Source organism: Gossypium hirsutum, chromosome A12 (assembly GCF_007990345.1).
Source record: "Gossypium hirsutum isolate 1008001.06 chromosome A12, Gossypium_hirsutum_v2.1, whole genome shotgun sequence".
Classification (NCBI taxonomy): domain Eukaryota; kingdom Viridiplantae; phylum Streptophyta; class Magnoliopsida; order Malvales; family Malvaceae; genus Gossypium; species Gossypium hirsutum.
The window spans coordinates 92945759-92969865 of record NC_053435.1 but is presented as its reverse complement, the minus strand read 5'-3'; the positions used below and the strand labels follow the sequence as shown (position 1 = coordinate 92969865).

Genomic DNA, 24107 nt, shown 5'->3' with positions numbered 1-24107 from the left:
ATATGAAGGGTAGTCGGTCGAAAGAAAGAGCGACGTTGGACCGAGCAAGGGTAGGTGTTGGGGTTGCTGGTTGGGGATGGGGGCTGTTGCTGGAGCGCACGCAGGGTAAGGGTGAGGGTGGTGCGCGATAGCTTTTAGGGCGTGCGGTGAGGGTAACGACGGGCTAGGGGTCAAACGATGGGGTTATGGTGGCGAGGGGCGTGGGCTGGTAGCCGTGCGGGTAAGAGAAAAATGGGGAAGAAAGAGGAGAGGGGAGAAAGGGAAAGAAAGAGGAAAGAAAGAAAAAAAAAGGGAAGGAAAGAAAAAGAAAGGAAAGAAGAAGAGAGGGAGAGCAAAGAGAGAAGCTAGGTGGTGGTCGGATTTGGGGCAGGCGGCGGCTTAGGGAAGAAGAGATCAAAAAAAAAAACAAACTTGGAAAAATATGAAAAGGGGATTAGGGTTAAATGAGGGCACAAAAATTCAATGCCCATTCGTCACAAGGCCTTAAACACGCCCGTGTGTCCCGACCGTGTGGTTCACACGGCAGTATGCTTCGTTGTTCGTTTCTCCCACGCCCGTGTGGTATCCCCCACGCCCGTGTGTCCGAACACACGGTCGTGTGCCTTGCCCGTGGAGTACCCAGACTTATTTAAAATTTGAAAATTTAGCTCCAGTTTTCATACCCCCTGGTACACGTGTAACACCCCTAACCCGTATCCGTCGTCGAATTAGGGTTACGAGGTATTACCAGTCAAGAACACAAGTTAAAACGATCACATACACGTACTTGAATTTTAATAGTCAATTAATTCTCTACTACCACATAGCTGAATATACTTTTAATTTAAACTCATAATACATGCAGAAAAACAGACTTTATTACACTTTAGTTGCATACTATAATCAAACACAAATGTATTACACGAAATGCATTACTTATAATCATTTGATAAAGATCATATCATATTCGATATTTATTTAATATTAAGTTAAACATTTATACATCATGTAAAACATATATAATTTTCATAACAGTAATTGACAAAAGTTACTATTCATTTAGTAAATTTTCATCTCATTAACCGAATATACACATACATATCATCATTTTTCATTCCAACTTTATTTCATCACAAACAAATATACAACCGTTCATGGAAACATGGATAAACATTTTATAATTTGCATTTTCTAAACACATCATTCATATATATATATATATAAGAAATAGTTGAATCATTGAACAACCATATTCTTTAACTCATTCTAACATATAACTTAAAATATTTATCAATTAAATAAAACTATATCTATCATTACAAGACGTTAATCACTTATAGACATATTTAAAACATAAATATTAAATACTATGTATTAAACAAATCAAGTCAAATTATCATATGCATGGGAATTTATATAAGCAATATCAAACCAAGATTTAAACCTAACCATCTTATTCAATTCCATCCTATGTCCAAATGTACCAATACATTATTGAAATAAAATTCATATCAATTCATATATGTTTACATAAGTTAAAACCTTAGCTGAAACAATTAATTATGCTATGAAATTGTATACATACAATGATCATTACATCAACCATTTCCAAATTTACCAACATCATCAAGCCATTTTCAAACATATAACATTTATCACTTAGACCATTCATGTATAATATATAACATCATAACCAAAAGTGAGCTCAAACCATAACCAAAATATGACCAAAATTATCATGGAGATTAAGCCATTTTCGCATGGCTCAAGTTATACATATTCAAGGTCGAACAAAATACATATTAGCCTATACATGCCATAAGTTCAAAAATAGACTTTTAAAAGTACCGAAGGTTGACGATAGTGTGGATAACTTCACTGACGGTCCCTAAGCTTGTAGCAAACTTCCAAAAATCTATAAGAACAATGAATAAATACATTCACAGTAAGTTATCGTAGCTTAGTAAGTTATGAGCAATTTAAGCAAATTAACAACCTCTCTCTCTATATATAAAATAACCCGAATCAAACATATATTTATACATCAATATACCATGGCCGAATATACCATATATATAAATTATCAATATATTCTCCAATTTCAAAGTCATAATATCATAGATAATCGATTATATATACGTATTCATATATATACAATCACGTGAATCAAACTTTTAAAACACATACTTATACTTATCATAAAATCGAATACCTTACTCATAATTTCATACATTTTCAATATCATCACAAAACATTTCTATCACATATCTTTCAATCAATTAACTTTCATTTCGAATAGAATAACCATATTCACATACCTGAATGCTTTAGCTCACTTAACACATTTGATTGCTTTTACTGTTGCTCACATAAAATTCATTAAGCATAAAGCCTTGTATAAAACACCGGCACAGAGCGTGCTAGGTAATAAACCTGATTCAATACATCGGCATAAAGCCTGCTAGGCAATAAGCTTGATATCATACACCGGCATCAAAGCCTGCTAGGCAATAAGCTTGATATATCACTGTTACAAAGTTATTCTTATTCATAATTCATATCTCAATTGAACCAATATATTCCCAAATTTCATAAACATTCATGCATTCGGCTCCAACCATAGAAATTCATACAACTAAATTCAACATATAAAAATCATACACATTCAAATTCAACAACGTTTATTGCTTATAAACTTACCTCGGATATCGACGAACGATGTAAATCGGCTATTCGACTATTTTTGCTTTTCCCCGATCCAAGTCCGATTTCTTTTGTTCTTGATCTATATAATTTCAAATTAACCTCATTTAAACAAAATTTCATTCAATTTAATCCAACAACACATAAATGGGAAAATTATCATTTTACCCCTGATATTTAATACTTTTACAAATTAGTCTTAATTGAACAAAACACAAAATACACAAAATGTCACCACATCATAGTTAAGCCGAATCTTCCTTATGCTCAAACTAATCCATATATTTCATTTATTTTTCATTTTAGTCCTTCAATTTATTATTTTTTCAATTTAGTCCTAATAACTCAAAATCATCCAAAACTCCAATACAAAACATATTAATCCAAAACATATCTTTCATAATTTATTATCAAACATCACAAAACACAAATATTCATCAATGGCATAACTCAAAATATTCACCAAAATCAAAAATTCAAACATGGGTCGGGTAGTACTCGAAGCAACGATCTCAAAAACATAAAAATTATCAAAAACCGAGCTAAAACTTACCTTTAACCAAATTCCAAAAATGGCCGAACCTAAGGAACTCTTATTTCTTTTTTCTTTTCTTTATATTCGGTCATGCAAAATAAGGAACCATGGCTTTTAATTATTTTATGTTTTATGTCATATAACATTATTAACCAAATTACATATATAACCTTTATAAAATAATAACAAAACCATATAATGGTTGTCTTTCACCGTCCATTACAATATATCATGGGTAATTTGCAACTTAAAGCCTCCAAATTAAAAGAACAACCACTATTCGGCCCTTTCACAAATAACCACTAAATTTTTATTTTACGCGATTAAATCCTATTATTAAATTAAGCATACAAGCAATCAAATTTTCATACGAAACTTTCACACATGCAAATTCACAGATAATAAACACGAAAAATAATATTTAAAAAATTTTCTGACTCGGATTCATGGTCCCGAAACCACCGTTCTGATTAGGGTCTAAATCGGACTGTTACAACACGCCCGTGTGTCCAAGCCGTGTAGTCCACACGACCGTGTTGTACACCCGTGTGATATCTTTTAGCCCGTGCCTATCGATTTTGGACGATTTAAGCCCTGTTTCCACACGGCCAAGGACACGCCCATGTGTGTCAAAAAAAACTTGCATTTAAACACGAAAAATAGATAAAAATAATTTAGTTAGTGGTGTTAGTGTTCGGGTTGCCTCCCGAGAAGCGCTTATTTAGAGTCTAAGCTCAACTTACCTCATATTTGCACGGTCATGGTGGCTCGAGGAGTTGAAACTCCTCATTCTTGCTATCAATCTTATCAAAATAAGGTTTAGACGAGTACTATTTACCTTAAAAGTGCCGAATTTGGAATGAGTTTCAACAATACCCCTAGGAAATCTAATGGTTTTATCTGCTAATTGAATGCCCATCCTAGTTTGTTTGGGTTTCCCAAGACCTAGCTGTTTAAACAATTTATAGGGCATAACATTAATGCTCACCCCTAAATCAGCCAAAGCATAATTAATATTCAAACTACCAATTAAGCAAGGAATCGTAAAACTCCTTGGATCTTTCAACTTGTTGGGTAGCTTTTTCTGTAGAATGGCTGAGCAAACTGCATTTAATTCTACATGTGATGCATCATCTAACTTACGTTTATTAGCCAATAGCTCTTTTAAAAATTTCACTGCATTTGGCATCTACGAAAGAGCTTCAATAAATGGTAAGTTAATATGTAATTTTTTTTAATAATTTAAGGAATTTACCAAATTGTCTGTCCGTATGATCTTTCATTGTCACATTAGGGTATGGCATACGAGGTTTATACTCTTTACTTACATTAACCTTACCGTTATCTGCCACATTGTCTTGTCTCGGTTTCGGTTCATCTTCAACTAACCCTTCATCATTGTATACAGTAATGACATGAAGTTGCTCCCATGGGTTAATTTCAATGTTACTTGGTAGGCCACCTTGTGGTCGTTCAGAGATCAACTTAGCAAGCTGTCCTATTTGAGTTTCGAGCCCTTGAATTGATGCTTACTGATTCTTAAGTGCTGTTTTGGTATTCTAAAAACGAATTTCTGACACTGAGATGAATTTTATAAGCATCTCTTCAAGGTCTGGTTTCTTCTCTTGTTGGTAAGATGGTTGTTGAAAATCTAAAGGATGTTGTGGCCTTTGATTTCTTTGACCACCCCACGAGAAATTGGAATGGTTCCTCCAATCTGCATTATAAGTGTTACTATACGGGTTATTTTGAGGTTTAGAATTATTACCCATATAGTGGACTTGTTCCTCCTCGGTGCCAGGGTTGAAGGATGGATAATCTGTGTTGTGCACTCCTCCTCCATTTGAATCACACCTCATCACTGGATGTACCTGAGTAGAATCATACAAACCATCAATCTTTTTATTTAAAGTTCTACCTAGTTAGATAGCATAGTGACCGCGTCGAAGTTGAAAACACCAGCTGCTTTTGTCAGCTTCGTTCTCATGACTTGCCACTGATAGTTATTCAGTGACATATCTTCAATAAATTCTTAAGCCTCTCCATGTGTTTTGTTGTTTAAAGTTCCACCAGCGACTACATCGATCAGTTGCCTTGTTGAGGGGTTCACACCGTTGTAAAAAGTCTAAACATGCAGCCACAGAGGTAACCCATGGTGAAGGCACCTTCTCAATAAGTTCTTGTATCTCTCCCATGCATCATAAACATTTTTTAAGTCTATTTGCATAAAAGAAGAGATATCATTCCTTAACTTTTTCGTTTTGGCCGGCAGAAAGTATTTGAGTAAAAAATTTTCGGTTATTTGTTCCCAAGTAGTGATTGACCCTCGTGGTAACGAGTTCAACCACTGTTTAGCCTTATTCCTTAATGAAAAGGGAAATAACCGAAGGCGAATAGAATCATTAGAAACACCATTTTTTTTGAAAGTATCGCAGAACTCTAAGAAATTGCCCAAATGAGTATTTGGATCTTCATCCTGCAAACCATCAAACTGAAAAAACTGTTGAATCAATTTTATAGTGTTAGGTTTCAGTTCAAAATTATTTACAGCAATTGTTGGTCTAACAATACTCGATTCAGCCCCCGTTAAATTAGGCTTAGCATAGTCGTAAATAGTACGAGGAGCAGGATTCTGATTCACTGGATTTGCAGCAACCACAAGAGGTAGTGGATTATTTTGATTTTCAGCCATCTCCTCGGTTGTAGTATGGATATCGTCCTCTCGCTTTTCCTCTATGTATTGTAGACTTCGCCTTATTTCTCTTCGGTTTCTGCGAACTGTGCTCTCGATCTCTCTGTCAAAAAGCAAAGGTCCTGACGAGTTCCTCCTAGTCATAAACTAAAGACACCTACCAGCAACAATTAAAAAGAAAAATTTAGAAAAGAAAAATTAAACTGAAAACAAAAAGTAAATTGCAATAAAAGTAAAAATGGCTAAAGTAATAAAAATCAAGCGTTCCTAATATCTTAGTCCCCCGCAACGGTGCCAAAAACTTGATGGTCGCTAAACTAACTAAAAATTCGACTAAGGCAAGCGTACCTATCGAACAATAGTATAGTTATGGTGAGACTGGAAATATCGTATCTACAAGGACTAAAAATACTAGTAATTACTATCTTTTTATTATCTACCCTAAGAATTAAGAGATGTTTTAAACTAAGACTAATTATCTAATTGACTAGGATTATGACAGAGATTAAAGTTGGAAAATACTTTTGGAAAACCGATGAAGAAGACAATACCCAAGGAAGAATTCACCTAGATTTCACTTATTACTTTTGAGTTAAACAATTTATTCACTTGATTTAATCCGTAGAAATCTCTGATTTTTGTTAATATCTCACTCGAGACTAAAAACGACTGACTCTAAGTTGATTAATTAAAATCTCTTTCTAATTAAAACCCTTATTATCGCATTAAATCGATCTATGGATTCCTTTATTAGATTTGACTCTAATCTGGCAGATTTATGTCGTCCTATCTTTAGGATTGCATGCAACTCCGCTTAATTATGGAAGATCTACTCTTAAACATGGACTTTTGCTCCACTGACTAAGCAGATCAAAACTTGAATTAATATCCTGGAATATTAAAGTAAGGATTAAAACTCAAAATTAAGAATAAGAACAAGTATTTATCATACAACTCAAATAGTACTAAGATCTGTCTTAGGTTTCATCGCCCTTAGGTATTTAGGGAGTTTAGTTCATAATAATGGAAAACGTCTCAAAATTGGGAAAACAACAAAACATAAAGAAACCCAAAGAACTTCTAAGGAAATTGAATGGAGATCTTCAATCTTGAAGTAGATCCTGCTTCTGAGCTGATTTCGATGGCTATCCCTGAGTATTCTCTGCCTTCTACTCTCCGTCCCCCTTTTGATCCTCTTCTAGGGTGTTTAAATAGACTCTGGAATGCCGACAATAGCCTAAAAATAGCCTTTTCAGAATCGAATTAGACTTGGGTTCGACAGGGACACGGCCGTATGCCACGCCCGTGTGAGGGTGCTTAAGCCGTGTACAATTCTGACTTGGTTTATTGTTGACATGGCCATGACACATGGGCATGTGTTTTACCCGTGTGTCACACATGATGTGTGGATTACCCGTGTGGAAGCGCCTAGGCCTTGTGAAACACTGAATTAGGCCCATTTTGTCCGTTTTTGGCCCGTTTCTTGCTCTTTTCGCCTTCCTATGCTCACTTAAGTATAAAACATGAATTTAACATATTAGGAGCATCAAATTCACTGAAGCTTGTGATAAATCATCCAAAAATAAGCCAAGTATGGGATAAAAATATGAATTTATTATAGTTTATCAAATATGAAAATTTTATAGATGAGAGATTTTTCATATATTTTGACCTACTAAATATTTAACTAAATTATATGGTATTTACTATAAATTATTTATATTAATTTTAACTAAACTTTATAGTATTTATTATTAATTTTTCAGATTCAGCCAAGAACCAACCAAAAATGACAATGAGTATATGTTTAAGGTTGGAAAGAGAATAGCTTAACAAATACAAAATACTAGAGAAATTAAATAAAACTATATAGATGCTTATTTTTCTTGATAATTTTATTAGCAATCATATTGTTGAATATTTTCTTAGACTAATATATTACAAACAATGATTTGATTTTATATGTTGTTGCTTGTTTTAGATAAACTTTTTTTTCAAACACCCCTTGAAAGTTGGAACGGTTTCAAACACCTTATTTTGATAAATAATGGTTTTGACATACCATTTCAATATTTAGTTTTTTAATTTGTATTATAAAGGTAAAAAAAGCCCCAAAGTTACTATTGGAGAAAAAGCTAAGTTGAAATTCTTTATTACCATTTTTTATTTGAGTTTTTATAAAAAATAATAGTATGATTAGATAATATAAATGTAAAATATAATAATTATTCAAAGTGAATACAAATAAATTGTGTTGTTATTTAAAAACTATTAAAAATATATTTTTATTCATAGTTTAATAATATAAAATTTTATTATCATAAATACAATATAAATTATTATTTAATATAACATAATCTTAAATAATTTAATATACATGCCCTTTTAATACTTTTAATTACTTAATTAAAATTTTAATATAAATGGTTCTAAATAATTATTTATTATATTATAAACTCAAACTATTGTACTTAATAGTAATTTATTATAATAAATAATTTAAAATAAATAATTAAAATATCCATAAAAATGCTACAACTGCAATTGAATCCAAATATATATCCCATCACTAATTTTGATCTTACTACTACAATTTTCAATCTCATCTGATAATTAATCTCACCTTAATTCATGTTGAATCTTGAATTTTTAATCACGAAATCTAAAGTCAATATTAAAGTTTTAAACTTTAAATTATATTATTCTAATAGCAACAAAATTAAATGTTGATGAAGTGAATTACATCATTTAAAAAAATCAAGTTAATCTAATCTAATTCATAAAATGAAAGTTTAATTAAAAATAAAATAATATTTATTCAAATTCATGAAAGGCGCGTGAATAGATTTATATTACCCTTTACGTTTTCCATGAATCACGAAAGCAACTAATAAATTAAAGACTCAAATTTCGTACAACATAAATTATTAAATAATTTTTTTATAATTTTAAATTATAAAAATAAATATACGGAAGCTCACTTTATATGAAACGAGCTTTTGCCACGTTTATGTAGCAAAATAACACATATGTCAGGCAATCATGCACCTTTGAATGGCATGTTGAAACTCCAAAATTATTATTTTCTCTTCTTTGCTTTCAATTCCCTCACCCTTTTCCTGAGACTGCTCAGAAACTCAGTTTCTTTTTCTCTCTCTTGATTTATTACATTCAGTACAGGTAGATCTATCTATCCTCTACCTCTGTTCTCCTTACCTGTTGTTTGTTTTTCATTTTACTTATCCTCAAACTCTTTCCTTTTGAAGAAAAACTTGAATTTTTTTATCTGACAAACAATGGTGTTCTTACTGTTTTTCTTATGATCTATGGCATTGGGTAATTTTTTTTTCTTTTTAAATTATTTTTGGTTGCTTCAATAATTTGTTTGAAGATTTTAAAGTTCTGGGTTTTTGGTGGTTATTCTGTGCGAAAAAAAATCCCAGGTTTCTAAGTTCAAAGGTTCAGGGTTTGAACTTTGAAAAGGCTTTTTGATTTGATTGACTGTATGCATATTGCATTCAACAACCATCAAAGTGAAAGTATTGGATCCCATTACTTCCGAGTTTCAAAATAAGCTAAACGACGTTTGAGCAGCCCGAAACAATTTAGAAATTTGAGTCAAGATTCTTTGTTAGATACTGCAGTTTCAGGAATATAGAAACCATAAGTAAAATACATATATTATATTATGGTCTGCAAATTCTGAGGTTTCACGTGAAGAATACGCTGCCTTGTCCGTGATTATTGCAAGTAACGAATTCGAGAAAAAGATGCCTCAGCTCAGCTGCATTTGCTGTATTTGAGAGATAACCTACTTCACCATTGCTATGCAATGCAATGAAATGCATCCGCTCTGATCCTACTTCGCCATAAATGCACACGGACTTCTTCTCAGGGTTTTCAAAGTCACTTCAGTGAGTAAATAAGCTTGTTCCCCATTGCTGCTTGTTTCATGCTTTAGATGCCGTCAAGAGGGCGCCACTTGAAAATGACCCAAATTGGCTTCTTCCTTCTTGTACTCAACCACTCTCATGCTGTGCGTGGAAACAATGGCAGATCTCAAGTTTTGGAGTTTGGGGCGGTGATAGGATTTTGATTTTTTTTTTGGAAGGTTGAAAACGTCAATGTCTTTGCTTATGGAAAGCTATTCAATGCAAATTCAAATCAAGGGTTTGCATTGTTTAATGGTAATGATTTGAAAGATCCAAAGAGTATTTTCGAAAATCACAGGCTCAAGGAATGGAACCCATTGTTTCAAGGTACTGCTTTCTTTTCTTCTCCATCTTCATCTCTCTCCTTTCTCTTATTCCACTTGTCAGATCAGGGGATGCAGGGGCGCTTTTAACCCTGAAATCATCCATCGACCCTTTCAACTCATTGCCATGGAAAGGAACCAATGTGTGTGCATGGGAAGGAATCAAGGAATGCATGAATGGAAGAGTTACAAAACTTGTTTTAGAACACCTAAGCTTGAGTGGCCCTTTAGATGAACAAAGCTTGAACCAGTTAGATCAACTTCGGGTTCTGAGTTTCAAAAACAACTCCCTTTCAGGTCAAATACCTGACCTTTCTGGCCTACTCAACCTCAAATCACTTTATCTCAACGACAACAACTTCACCGGTGAATTCCCAGAGTCCATTACAAGCTTACATCGTTTGAAAACCATAGTTCTGTCTGGAAATCAAATCACTGGTCAGATTCCTGCTTCTTTACTCAAGCTCAAACGCTTGTACACTCTTTACTTACAAGACAATAGCTTCAATGGTACACTCCCAGCTTTGAACCAAACCAGTCTTAGATTCTTCAATGTTTCAAATAACCAACTCCATGGTCAAATCCCTGTGACCCCAGCTCTGGTTCGGTTCAACCTGTCTTCATTTTCTGGTAATATCGATCTTTGCGGCGAACAGATTGGAAACCCATGTCGAACGATCAATTTGGGGCCAGCAATGAGTCCAGTTTATCCCAATTCGAGTTCAAATCCCACATCGAAAAAACATAGCAGGTTGATCAAGATCGTAATAGTAAGTTGTATAGGTGGGTTAGCGCTGCTACTTATCAGTGTGTTTTTGGTGCGTTTTATTAGCAAAAGGAGGCGAGGAAAGGGTAAGGAAAATGATGTTAAAAGCAAAGGAGTTGTTAGCGTTGAAGGGGTTGAAGGAGGAGGGGAGGCGTTGGATGGCGGCGGCGGCGGCGGCGGCGGCGGCGGATGGAGTGGTGGCATGAGAGGTAATAATAGTGGGAAACAAGGGGGGTTTTGGGAGGCAGAGGGTCTAGGGAGTCTGGTGTTCTTAGGAACAGGTGATCAGCAAATGAATTACAGCTTAGAGGATTTGCTGAAGGGATCGGCGGAGACATTGGGGAGGGGTACGATGGGGAGTACGTATAAAGCGGTGATGGAATCAGGGTTCATCGTGACCGTCAAAAGGTTGAAACATGCGAGATATCCAAGGTTAGAGGAGTTCAAGCGACACGTGGATTTGATAGGACGGCTCAGGCACCCAAACTTGGTCCCACTTAGAGCTTATTTTCAAGCCAAAGAAGAACGCTTGCTCGTATACGACTATTTCCCCAATGGAAGCCTCTTCTCTCTTATTCACGGTATGTCGGTGACTCTCAAATTTCACTTCTTTTAATTATTTTTTTAGTATACCTATATTGAATTAATATTTTAATATCCAATAACTTGCAATTAATACATACAAGTTTCATTTTTTTTTATAAATATTTTATTTCCATCGTGAAATATTTGAATTAAATTGTATTTTTATTAACATATTTCCATAGTGAACTAGATTGTATATGGGATTTAATTTGGGTCTTCATTGTGTTTTTTTACTCTTTACAACCCTGAAATTGCATTAAACCTTCTTTGACTTGAAATCAGCGGTCAAACGGTTTAAAGCATGAGTATTGGGCGTAGTTTGTGATAATAATTACTTTCTTTTTTACTTTAAGTAACGCTTAATTTCTCCTTAATCTTTTTAGTTAATTATAATTATTTTTAAAAAAATCAATAAATTTAATTTTGACATTACAATTACTTTCTCAGATTAGTAACATATTTTTAGAAAAATAATTTTATTAGTACTTTTTGACCATTTGATGGCTAAGTTTAAGAAATTTGGAAGTCAGGGTTTTTGGCATAATGGATCCTGATAATAAAGTTAATTGGATGAGACAAGTAGGAGCTTGGGCCTTGGGGAGATCTCAAGCAAGAAAAGGATGAAAACATTATGTATTTGCAGTCTAAAATTTGGATCCTTGTACGTAGCTAGTTACTTAAATGACTATAACTCGTAAAAGGAGTTACAATACTCGTACATCCCAAATTTCTAAATTCTAATTAATTAATTATTTTATTCAGATAATATTGTGGTTATTTCCCTGTATCCGTGCATGAAATTGTGGGGTTTAGTGTGTTTCGTGGAAATTAGGCAGCCCATGTTTTTTCTTTGGGTCTCCGCTTCTCACAATCCAATAATCCAATCCATGCCCCACCTTTTGTCTACCTCCCTTTTTATTTGTATTATTTTTGGGTTATTTTCTTTACTTTGAATTAAATTATTCAAAGATCGTGTGTAAAATTTCATCTCGAATAAATGACTAGTATTTTCCTTTATATAGAAAATATTTCTCTATCAATCATGATCCTAAAAGATTTAGGTAAATAAGGACAATTCGTGGCTGAGTTGTGTTTCTTTTCCCTTTTTATTTATTTAATTTTCAAATAAAATGAAACAAAGCAGAACATCGAGAAGGGTGAATCACTATAATTTGACAACTCATAGTTCAGAGTCTGACCACCCCCAGCATGTTATCGTTGTCAGTTGCCCCCACGAACTTATCTTTTAATTTTTATTTACTAAAATTCAGAGAAGAATAAGAGAACCAGATTGAATAAATATGTCTATTGTTTTGGAGAATTACTACTTTATACGAACATCTAAATGGGTGGAAATATGTTGTTTATGTTCCATAGGCATAATATAAGCTTGTTTTGTTTTTGGATTACCTTGTAGGAACAAGAACTTGTGGTGGTGGAAAGCCTCTTCACTGGACATCATGTCTGAAAATAGCCGAGGACTTGGCTACTGGACTGCTTTATGTTCACCAAAATCCAGGCTTAACCCATGGAAATCTCAAATCATCTAATGTGTTGTTAGGTCCTGATTTTGAATCTTGCCTCACTGATTACGGTCTCACTATATTCCGAGACCCAGATTCAGTCGAAGAACCTGGTGCTGCTACATTTTTCTACAGGGCACCTGAGTGCCGGGACATCCGGAAATCATCGACTCAACCGGCTGATGTTTACAGCTTCGGTGTTCTTCTCTTGGAGCTCTTAACAGGCAAAACTCCATTCCAAGACCTTGTTCAGGAGCACGGTTCGGACATCCCTAGATGGGTAAAATCAGTCCGGGAAGAAGAAACCGAGTCTGGCGATGATCCTAATTCGGGTAATGAAGCATCCGAAGGCAAGCTTCAAGCTCTTTTGAACATTGCAATGGCTTGTGTTGCTATTGCACCGGATAACCGGCCTGCAATGAGAGAAGTTTTGAAGATGATTAGAGATGTGAGGGCCGAGGCTCAAGTATCGTCAAACAGTAGCGATCATTCGCCAGGACGATGGTCTGACACGGTTCAGAGTTTGCCTAGAGATGAACATCTAAGCATATAAATAAATAAAAAATAAAAAAAATAAAAAAGGAAGAAGAAAAAAGCCTGTGAAATAGCTTAAGATTTGGTAGGCATTGATTTAGATGTCAAATTCTTTCCCATTCAAACTTTCATTCTTCTACTAGCTGTAGAATTGTATTGTAAAGGCTTTTATTTTGTTTTTTGGTTGCATTTGTAGAATGTTAAAGCTACTTCCATTGTGGGAATGGTTTGATTTATTGGACTTTTTAGTTCTATTTTGGTTGCGTTGAATCCAATCACTTTGATTATGTTACGATTTTATGTGGTGAATAACTTAAATGATGCTCATTATGTCACGATTTTAGTTGTGTTGAAACTGGTCCAAAATATACTGAACAATGAGATAATAAACTACAAGTTATATAAATCAAGTACCAAATAACGTTAGCAAGTTACAAATTAAACACATGAAAGCTTCAATGCAAAATTCAGCTGAACCTGTTGGATAATTTTTTTTTCTCCCCCTTTTCTAACTTGAGATATGAGATGATGAATATTTCACCATTCCTATTATCTGGTGCTAGGGTTTATTTGATATCTAAATATTTGAGGTTTCGAAAAATGGGATTTCTACAAATTCTTCATATCAGTTTCTTATGAATTTACAGTAGAAATTTTTTTCCGTAATTTATACATACCAGATACATCGAAACTCGACCTCAACAATTCCCAATCAGCACCTTGGCTCCTGCTTGAGATTGATCCCGAGAATCGTTGCCTGGACACACGAGTAAAAACAAGATGTGATACACCTTGTGGGATTACTAATTTCCTGCTGTTGAATTAGGTGACCTAACCACACATTAGGATGACCATATATGCCAGTTTGCATGTCATCAACAAGGAGCCAAGCAGATTGTTGTTTCACAAAGGAATTCAAAAATTAAATGTACGTCAATGAAACTGAATAACATGAATAATACGTAATACCGAGGAGCGGCAGATATGCTGGTATGATGTGAAATATGCGAAAATAATTGGAGAAAGATTTTGGAAATACGGATTTAATATCGAGACACATGAGTGATTAGATGAGGATTTGACCAACAAGCCATGAAACAGTCAGTACAAAGACTTTACAGAACATGAATTTGCAGATAAGATGAGGTTTGCAGCACTTGCAGTATGATGATAGAAAAACAGGATTATGACCAACGGGCTAGCCGTGAAACCGTTTTGGTCGGCAGACCATACCAAGAGGTCCAAAAGGTAGTCATGCCAAGAAGAGAAGTTTGCAGTGCCAACAACAAGCAAATGCGATATTGAATGCAAGACAGAGTAAAACTTTAAACAGCATTAATATGAAGGAACCGATGGGCGATAGCACAGATAGTTACATAAGACATCTATAAATCTCTTCAGAATGTCTGGTCAATAGGCAACTGAAAGTGGATTCTTATCCTTGTGCTTTTGACAATAGCCGTAAAATATCAAATATCCATTCAAAAACTAGATTACATCAAATGGAGAAAGGAGGTTGATGGAGGGTTCCGTGAAATCTGGGACTTGAAAGAGATTAAAACAATTAGTTAGAGAGAGAACGATACCTGAAAACTTGAAAAACTTTTAAGGGAGAAAATGCGACGGGGATTACAAGTCCTCACTGGAATGAATGGGAGTACGGGAGTTCACATGCTCATAAGTTAAGGGTGTTTTACTAGGGAAGGTTACAGAGGGTACGAATTTGATTTATAAAGTTTGAAATTCTAACATGACATGCATATGTAGATTGCAACCTGGAAAGGTTGAATCTCAACCAGGTGAAAATAGGCTTTGAATGAAACCTTAATGAGATAAAGTTAACAATATATCCCATAAAGTGAAGAAATTCTTTAACTTATGGTAGTTTATATGATCCCACCACTCTGGCCATCCACCTCAGCACAATACAGAACTGAGTCAATTTAAAGGAGAACCTACCTGAGTTGCACTACACAACATGCTATTTGCTAAATCCTCATTAACAGACACAGGCAATGGCAGCATATGGCTCATTAAACCCGGCATATCTCTCATGCTGCAAAAAGTTGTAGTAGAAATTAATAACCCAACACATAGGCAACACTAAACCCAAGAAATAATGAAAATGCTTGCCAGTTGGGCATTAATCACCAATTGATAATTAGAAAGAACGTGCACATACTCTTTTAGCATGGCGGTAATATTGTTCTTTGCATGACAAAAGAGATCAACGTTATCCTGTAACTGTTCATAAAAGCTTTACTTAATAAGCCAGCCTCATAAAACTTCTACAAGAATCATATATGATATGAGGCAATCACATACAAAATTTACGTGAGCATAATTAAAAGAACAATAATAATTTGAACCCCATCAACAACAGCAAGCTTTATCTGGCAGCAGATGCAGAACTAAGCTTTTTTTTGTTCTTATCAAATAGGTTTACAACACTATAAGTCAAAGAGTATAATAAAGCACAATTAGAAGTATATAAGTCTGATTGTTGCTATGTTCTTTATAATCCTGATTAAGAACCCAGACATCAGTTTGTAAATGAAGCTAAAACATTTGGAGGATGATGATATATCTGAAAATTTTCATTTTCCTAGTTTCATTAGTGAAATATATTTTTCCAATTCTCATTATAATGCCATCAACATTCATCATTAAATGGATAATTATCACATTAGTTAACCTCTCAAACTTTATAGCATAAACAAACATAACTTGCAGACTAACCAATAAAAAGTAGCACAAGCAAGAAGACAAAGTGTTCATCTCATCCAACAACTATTTTTCACCATCTGACTGCATATTAGCAATCAAGGACTGCCATAAATTAGGGATGATACACTCACCCTGTATGCAGAAAGGTTGGATGTGATTTGACTAAGTACTTGAGAATTTTGCTTCAGAAGATGCATAGTTGTACCAAATATTCCTGAAAACAGGAATCATAGAAGTAGGTTTTTATAAGCCGATACATTTAACCACAAGCACGTATACAAGATATTCACAATATATCAAATCCAACTACTACCATTTATGCCACAAGCAGGCCTAATTTGCAGGTCAGACCTTAAAATTCACCGCAACCTAAACAAGGATTTAATTAAGCAAAACCTTGCATAAACACCCAATAGAAAAAAAAAAGCATGTGAAGGAAAATCTAAATAAATATAACTTTGATAAATCAAGGAGAATGTACACATAGTGTCAAGCCCACATAGTGTCAAGCCCAACTCAGAAGAAATTAACTTTAATGATGCATACCTAAAACCCATCAATAGCACTTGCAATACCTAAAAACCTAATTAATATAAGAAATATTTTATATTACCAATCTCGTAACTTAAGCATGAATTTCATATTTGATGTCCATCCCTAATTCATTAATAAATGTAAATTTATACCACAATTCCAAACCCCCAAACCTAGTTTCTTACCCAAATCTGTTTTATAAACATCATTTTGGAAGATAACCAAAAGTTTTTCTTACATTACTTGACATAATAAAAGGGAGATGTGGACAAATATCAATAAAAAGATATTACCTAAAGGCAATTACGACTGAAGGATAGATATGGATGCTTCAAGGTGGAAATATAAAATACAAACCTTCAGAAGGTATTCTCCCATTCTGGTCTAGAGGGTGCACTGTGAGAGGATATGAAGCCGTGTTTTGTGGCAAAGCTGAAGGCATATTCATCTTTGAAGATGATTCCACCAGCTTATCCTGAAGAAGTATGATCTTTAGAATACTGGTTCTTCAATCACATTACATCCTAAAGACATTAGTTGATTCAGGAAATTAAAACAGGAGTCCCAGTTGTAGCATCCAACTTAGCGAATTGAGATACAGCAAAGGTAATTCATGTCAATTCTTTGTCATAATTAGCAGTTTTGTTTGTAATTTGAATGAAAGAAGAAACACAATTGAGAAAAACTGTAATTCTTTCCAACAAAAAGTATAAAAGCATCACAGCCAGAGCAGTGAAAGAATCAGTGTACTCACCAAATTAGTGAAAAAGCTTGGGATTCATCTTAAGAAATACAACATTATGACTTGTAGTTATATGATAATCCCAATCAAGTTATGTGGAAGAGACATAAATAGTAGTGCAGGATACTTTCAAAAAACAAAAACTTCACAAAGCAATCGTTATTGTTTATACCGATGATAAAAACCATTTTATACAAAGAAAATCAGAATTCATGGATCATATACTTCTATGTGCCTTGTCTCAAGAAACTTAACTAACATGCTTAAAATCATTTTAGGGAAGGAACTAAAAATTGTCAGCATACCTTCCTATTGTTAACCCTTTTACCCGCATTAAGTTCTTCAGGTCTCCTTCGCTTTCTCTGCCAATTTCCAAAACATACCTTTATCTCTTAAAACAAATGAATCAACAAATAATTTTTAAAAAGAATAAAAAGCACATTAACAAGATTCATTGTGTTTCATTGGCTCCAGACAATTCCTATGTAATCATGTTTCTTGAAGACAAATCTATACCCGGCAAGTCAAAACTGCCATAATAAAAAATAGCAGCTAGCAATATCTTCAAATGGGAGGAATCAAAAGATGCCAGCAGCTTTTAGCTATTGTCTTAATAAGGCTCCGTAGCTACAATATAATTTACTGACTCATTTGCTTAATAACTCATTCTGGCCTACTTAGGGATGGACCAAACTGAATAAAGTATTAAGGCAGAAGACATTTCAATCAACATAAGATTGACATATGCTACAGTGACTTACAGAGAAATAATCCATTATCAAGTTGAAGACACAAATTATCATCAAATAAAAAAACCAAAATGGATTAAGAATGAGCAAAAATAATTAAGCAGACGCATTTTTGTGTAACTTCTCTTTAGCACTTGATTATTAATTCAACATTCCAACTGGAATATTAAAAATAATCATTTTCCACATAACCTTTTCATATACAGACAAAGAATGGGGGAATAAATCACAAGATACAATAGATGGAAATACATCATCAAAGAAGAAAGGAGCTTACTTGCATCCACCTACTCCTCAATGCAACATCACGTACAGTTTTATCAGGCAATGTAGCCGCAATCTTTATGTACTTCATAATATTTGGTTCCTTTTTATATCTATATACATGAACATCAAAAATGAAAATCAGCAGAATCTTTATTTCAAAATAAGTACCTTCTAAATAAGCAGTTCTATCTTGTGGCAGCTCAGCAATACTAGAACATGACTAGGGATCTAATACTTAATATTAACTACTATCAATTTGACTTCATTATTTATATTAGTAGCATTAAATCACAATACTTGCATAAACAGTAAGAAACCGACTACGTCTCCAAAAGGCATGAAGAATTAATTAAGACATACTTTTCAAGGCCCTCCTTCAATAAGTACTGCTCGTCAACGGACCATTCGACAGCCAACCCTGTATCATGCGTGAACCCTGCGACTGAGTCAATAAGGGAAGAGCCAGAAGAGTTCCCAGGTTCGATTAAAGCAGGGGAGGTAGTAAAAATACTGGAATTCCCAGAGAAATTCATGGGGGGAGGTGCAAAGTAACCACCCATCGGAATCATCTCGGAACTACTGGCAATAGCAGCTGGTTGGAAAGATATGTCGTGTTGATTCATCATAGAACCTAAATTATTTTCACGAACAAACTTCACTGAAAACCCAAACCAAATCCAAATGTGAAAATCTAACTTAATTTCTCCCCGTCATTTTAAAATTTAAACTAAAAACTTCCTTCAAAAGCTACCATTTTTTCTTTTCATTTCAGCTCATCAAAATCCTACAAAACCCTATACAGCACAAATACCAAAGGACAAAAAAATGCCATAGCAATCTGAAAAAGAAAATTCAACCCAAAACAAATCCTAAAATCCTACAATTATAAAAAAAATAATCCCATCAAATTTAATTGAATAAAAAAAATCAAATAACACGACGACGCTAAAAACAGAGTGAACAGGGAGAGGTGAAGTTACCTTTTTGTGGGCAACTTTCCGACAAGGCCCTAATTGGTTATGCCTTTTTCTTTCTCACTAAAATCTAAAAACTTCACTGCTGCTGCAATTGCTGTTTTACTGCTACTTTTTTTTTTCGTATTACTTGTTTATTTGTTTATTTTGGGGTTGTGGGGTTCTTTGTCTTTGTTTGTTATTTTGTTTAATCTCTCCATTTTCTTCTGGACAGACTTCACCCAATGGGAACTGGGGAAGCAAAGCTTTGCTAGGCAAAGGCAAAGATTCAAGAAACCAAGAAAAAAAAGGTTTATTCTTTATAGGTGAAATTTATAAATGTGGCATAGATATATGTATAATTGATGTCTGCAAATCTCGGAATTCAGCAACAGGGCGAAATGCGAATCCCCATAAGCATTTAATACCAATTATTGTGGACTTTCCACTTTTTTAAGTTTTAACTGGCTTTTCTCTCCATCTCTGTTTTCTTTTCTTTATTATTGTAAGTAGTGAGTGTAATCTGATTCATCATTCAAGTTGAGTTCATGTCGCAAGAATTTTGAATTTGCGGTCGATCAACACAGTATTTTAAAGTTCTTATAAAAAAGTTTTAAGGCATTCCCTCCTCTTTTAAATTAATTTTCAAACTTTAAATTTTTTTAATTAAATTTAATGATAAATTTGATCACTAATATTTATATATTTTATCAAGATAATTCTAATTTTATTAATCTTTATTTTTTTATCAAATTATCTTTTTTAACAAATTTGATTAAACTACAGTTAACAGATGATGTAAAATTTTATACATAAAATATTTTTAATATATCTAATTTATTACTTAGATAATTTAATAAAATAATTACACTTAGAAATAATAAAATAAATAATTCACGAAGTTAAAAAATAACTCTTAATTTAAAGAAAATAAAAGTAATTATCTAAAAAATATTTCAAAATAATTGGGTGATTTAGATAATAGGGTATAGTTTAGTACCACTTAAGATCAAAGAAAAGTTTAGGTACTAATTTAAAAAAAAAGTTTGGTATAATTTAAGTACCATTTTGTAGTTTAAACTTTTATTTCAAAAAAAAAAATGTTTATTTAAGAAATTGATGTCCCAATTTTTATTTTTATTTTTTTGAATTTTAAGTGGGTAGGCTTTTTAGATTTAAATATGTTGAGGTATATATACTCTTATAAAACTTCAATCTAGTCATTATTCTTTAATTTCAAGATATTGAGTACCTTATTTTTGTTATTTAAAAATTTTGGTCCCTCTCTCCAATTTTGCTCTTAGAGTTGTTAATGTGGAAATTATAAAAGGGCAGAATAATTTTTTAATTCTGAACGTTATATCTTTCTAAATAAAAATAATAATTTCTTTTTACAAATAATCTGATTTTATTGAATAAAAACAACCAGATGAACAAATTCGAAGTTAAAGCTTAAAAAAAAAAATCAACAAGAGAGTCAAAGTTTCATTGTTTTGAGTGTTATCCACATGAATCTTCAACTCTATCACAAAAAACTGTCATAATTTCATTGGTAAGGGTTGAATGAGGACCTTTTTGTTATGACAATTTTGTTTTTTTTATAGGTTTTTTTATATTTTTTTATAAGAAACTATTAATTTTCAATTTTTAGTGAAAACAAGAAAAACTTTTAATTTTAATTTCCTTTATAATTTTTTATGGACATTTATCAAATTGATAAAAAAATGTAAAGTTCGAAAATTAAAAAAAATATTTTACCTTAATTGTCATGTTAGTAACTTTAATGGCAAAATTAGAGAGAGGGACTAAAATTTTTAAATAAAAAAGTTTAAAAATTTAATGTTTTGAAATTAAAATATAAGAATTAAAATTTAAATTTTAAAAAAATACATGAACTTATAATATATTTAAATCTAAAAAAAACTAAACCCTAGAAAAACTAGAATGAAGGATCTTCAATCTTGAAACTAATGTCATCATAATTGAAACAAAATGAAAGCACTTTGAATTAGGGGTGTTCAAATTTCGGTTAAAACTGAATTAATTAACCAAATCGATTTAATTCGGTTAATTGGTCGGTTAACCTGTCTAGTTCTGTCAGAGGTCGGTTAAAGATTTTTTGGAATTTCGGTTAACTGTTAATTCGGTTCAAAATCAGGTAATTAATCGACCTAAATAAATAATATTATATATTACATGTATTAGGCTATTACTAATTTGATTAATTCAGTCCAATGAACATTATCAAATTTTCTTTTAATATGTTTTATACTTGTTTTAACAAAAAAAAAACATATAAATTTCAATTCGATTAATTTTTTATGAAAAATTTCGATTCGGTTAACGATTAAAGAATTAAAAAATTCAATTAATTTAATTAATACTAGTTCAATTCGATTAACCGATTAATTAACCGTTTAAATACTCCTACTCTGAATGATGGTTTTCACAATATTTTGGATGCAACCGCGGGTTGAATGGAATAAAAACAAGTTTAGGAACCCAAAAAAAGAAATTGAAAGGTTAACAAATTACATGTCTTTCAGTTTGAATCTTCTATGCCACTACTGCCAACCATAGGAGTTAGAATGCAATTCTCAGGATCCGGAGGGATCCGGGAAGAAAATCAATCTAACATCTTTATGAGCAATTTTATTCATCTAATCAAATCTCTTCAAGAATGCAGAATCCATGAAATCTTAGATAGTTTTTGAACACATAAATGAAACATTAAAAAAGGAAGTCCTACCGGAAGAAATTTATAATGCTGTGTTCCTTATAAGGCCATTGGTCCCAGTGGCTTTATGGGTGTCTTTTACAAAAATATTTAGCATTCTATTAAAGATGCTGTGATTGTTGTAGTTAGCAATTTCTTCGATAATGGAAACTTTTTCTAGATGATAAATAATAAAATTAGGAAAACCTTGTACTATATTCATTAAGGTGGATCTAAATTCAATCTGATAAATTGTAAAATATAAAAGTTTCAAATATTAAAGCAGTGAAGGATTAAATTGAATTAAATGCATTCTTGTTTGATTTCGTTGAATTGTGCTAAATTATATGATTAGCGGCGTTTTCATAATTGCATTATCGAATGTAACCAAAGACGACGCTAGAACGTCAAAGTCAAAAGGAATAGAAAAGTCGGACATCGTTTAACTTTGACAGTTTATGCTTTAATAATTCAATTTCAATTTGCTTACGTAGACTAATTAATCGTTATAACCAATATGTCCATGCATCGAGATAGTGATATCTTTCTCTATGAACTTTAAATAATGGATTTAATTGGTGATATTTAGAATATGTTATAAATATTCGAAATTGTGTTTACTATGTACATAAATGTTGAGACGTTGATATTATGATGATATGTGTTATGAAGGTAATTATGATGTAATGTCCCGTTAAATGATACTAGATAGTTTGAGTATAGTTTGCATGCCATAGGGTCATTGATATAGTGATTTACCAGCCAACATTGTCGAGCAATCTAAGATGATAGAATGAATAGTACATACAAATAGTACAAGTCGTTGTCGAGGAACCCAATATGGTAAACTATATAAATTTAAAAGTCATCATTGTCGAGCAACCTAAGATGATAGAATAAAATAGATCTGTGTATCTTTCCTGACGTCTATTGTCGAATAATAGGGGCTAGAATGAATGAGCATTGAAATTGATACTAAAATGTGAGAAATGAATAAGAAAGTCGGAAAATGATATGATGAGAGAAAATAGTATTTATCAAAATAATTTATACTTGTTATATATACTTAGTTTACTTAGTTTATTCTTAATGCAATATGTTTGAATTTGAATTATATTAGCATCAATTAGTACTATTCAATACTCAGTGTACGATTATGTTTGTTTTTTATGCGTAGGTATCGAAAGTGAGTAGACGTAGATTATATGTGTTTGAGTTTAAATGATACGTACCTAAATTGTTTTAGGCATATTGTTTAAGTGGTTATCATGGTATATTTGGTATATTGGCTTATAAATTTTTAAGTTGAATTTTAATTTTCAATTAGTAGATAATTATCTTAGTTTTCATAAGTTTTTTTTACGTGAATTAGTTGGTTAAACGATGTTGCATTAATGGTTATAATTTGATGAAGTTTAGTTATGTTTTTACGTGTTCAATTGATAGTTTTAATTTGATGTGAAGTTTAGGTATGTTTAAGGTATCATTTGATATGGTTTGGACACTTAAAAATATGCATCTTAAGTTGTTCTACCATTGAGTCTCGAGACAATATGAACATTTTTCGAAACCATAAGAACAAAATTTACCTTATATTTTGATCTATAGGCTTAGTTTCTCGAGACAATCCTATTTATAACAACCCGTTTTAAGTGAAATCGGAACAGTGGTTTTAGGACCACAAATCCGAGTCCGTAAGAAAAAAAATTATTTTAAAATTATTTTATGGTCTACCACATAATAAGAATATCTTATAAAAAATTTGTTAAGAAAATTTTTACCAATTACATTATTAATTGATAAAAGGACCAAATTGCATAAAATGCAAAAGTTGAATTCTAGTAGCT

At 32.7% G+C, this 24107-nt stretch overlaps 2 protein-coding genes and 1 non-coding gene across 6 annotated transcripts; 2 read left to right on the top strand and 1 right to left on the bottom strand.

Annotated features, from left to right (window-relative positions):
* Window positions 1-5364: 5364 nt before the first annotated feature.
* On the top strand, window positions 5365-5471 carry LOC121211894 (small nucleolar RNA R71). The gene has a single exon (XR_005907111.1). It is a non-coding gene; the product is annotated as a small nucleolar RNA R71 (small nucleolar RNA).
* Window positions 5472-8928: 3457 nt separating this feature from the next.
* Window positions 8929-13826, top strand: LOC107938740 (inactive leucine-rich repeat receptor-like serine/threonine-protein kinase At1g60630). The gene is made up of 2 exons (XM_016871971.2): window positions 8929-11511; window positions 12933-13826. Exons 1-2 carry the CDS (start codon window positions 10149-10151, stop codon window positions 13589-13591), a joined length of 2022 nt encoding a protein of 673 aa, XP_016727460.1. The 5' UTR covers window positions 8929-10148; the 3' UTR covers window positions 13592-13826.
* LOC107938741 (uncharacterized) lies at window positions 12807-20008 on the bottom strand. Of its 4 annotated transcripts, none has more exons than XM_041083106.1 (10): window positions 19572-20008; window positions 18952-19222; window positions 18602-18701; window positions 17881-17937; window positions 17191-17308; window positions 16431-16513; window positions 15755-15816; window positions 15532-15628; window positions 14250-14329; window positions 12807-13451 (listed from the first exon to the last, which is right to left on the bottom strand). In XM_041083106.1, exons 2-9 carry the CDS (start codon window positions 19215-19217, stop codon window positions 14285-14287), a joined length of 828 nt encoding a protein of 275 aa, XP_040939040.1. In that variant the 5' UTR covers window positions 19218-19222; window positions 19572-20008; the 3' UTR covers window positions 12807-13451; window positions 14250-14284. The 4 variants fall into 4 exon arrangements, with proteins under 4 accessions (XP_040939040.1, XP_016727463.1, XP_016727461.1 ...); XM_016871974.2 differs by having other exon boundaries at window positions 18952-19249; window positions 19572-19976; XM_016871972.2 differs by lacking the exons at window positions 12807-13451; window positions 14250-14329 and adding an exon at window positions 14336-15116 and having other exon boundaries at window positions 18952-19249; window positions 19572-19979.
* Between the last annotated feature and the right edge of the window lie 4099 nt (window positions 20009-24107).

What these genes read in the sequence shown, in the direction of transcription:
- LOC107938740 (XM_016871971.2), top strand. Translation starts at nt 10,149, where the DNA reads ATGGAACCCATTGTTTCAAGGTACTGCTTTCTTTTCTTCTCCATCTTC. An exon ending in CCTCTTCTCTCTTATTCACG is followed by an intron (nt 11,512 to 12,932) that starts GTATGTCGGTGA and finishes ATTACCTTGTAG; the next exon opens with GAACAAGAACTTGTGGTGGT.
- LOC107938741 (XM_016871972.2), bottom strand. Translation starts at nt 19,217, where the DNA reads ATGATGAATCAACACGACATATCTTTCCAACCAGCTGCTATTGCCAGT. An exon ending in TTGAAGGAGGGCCTTGAAAA is followed by an intron (nt 18,702 to 18,951) that starts GTATGTCTTAAT and finishes TCATGTATATAG; the next exon opens with ATATAAAAAGGAACCAAATA. An exon ending in TGGGAGAATACCTTCTGAAG is followed by an intron (nt 16,514 to 17,190) that starts GTTTGTATTTTA and finishes TCCTGTTTTCAG; the next exon opens with GAATATTTGGTACAACTATG.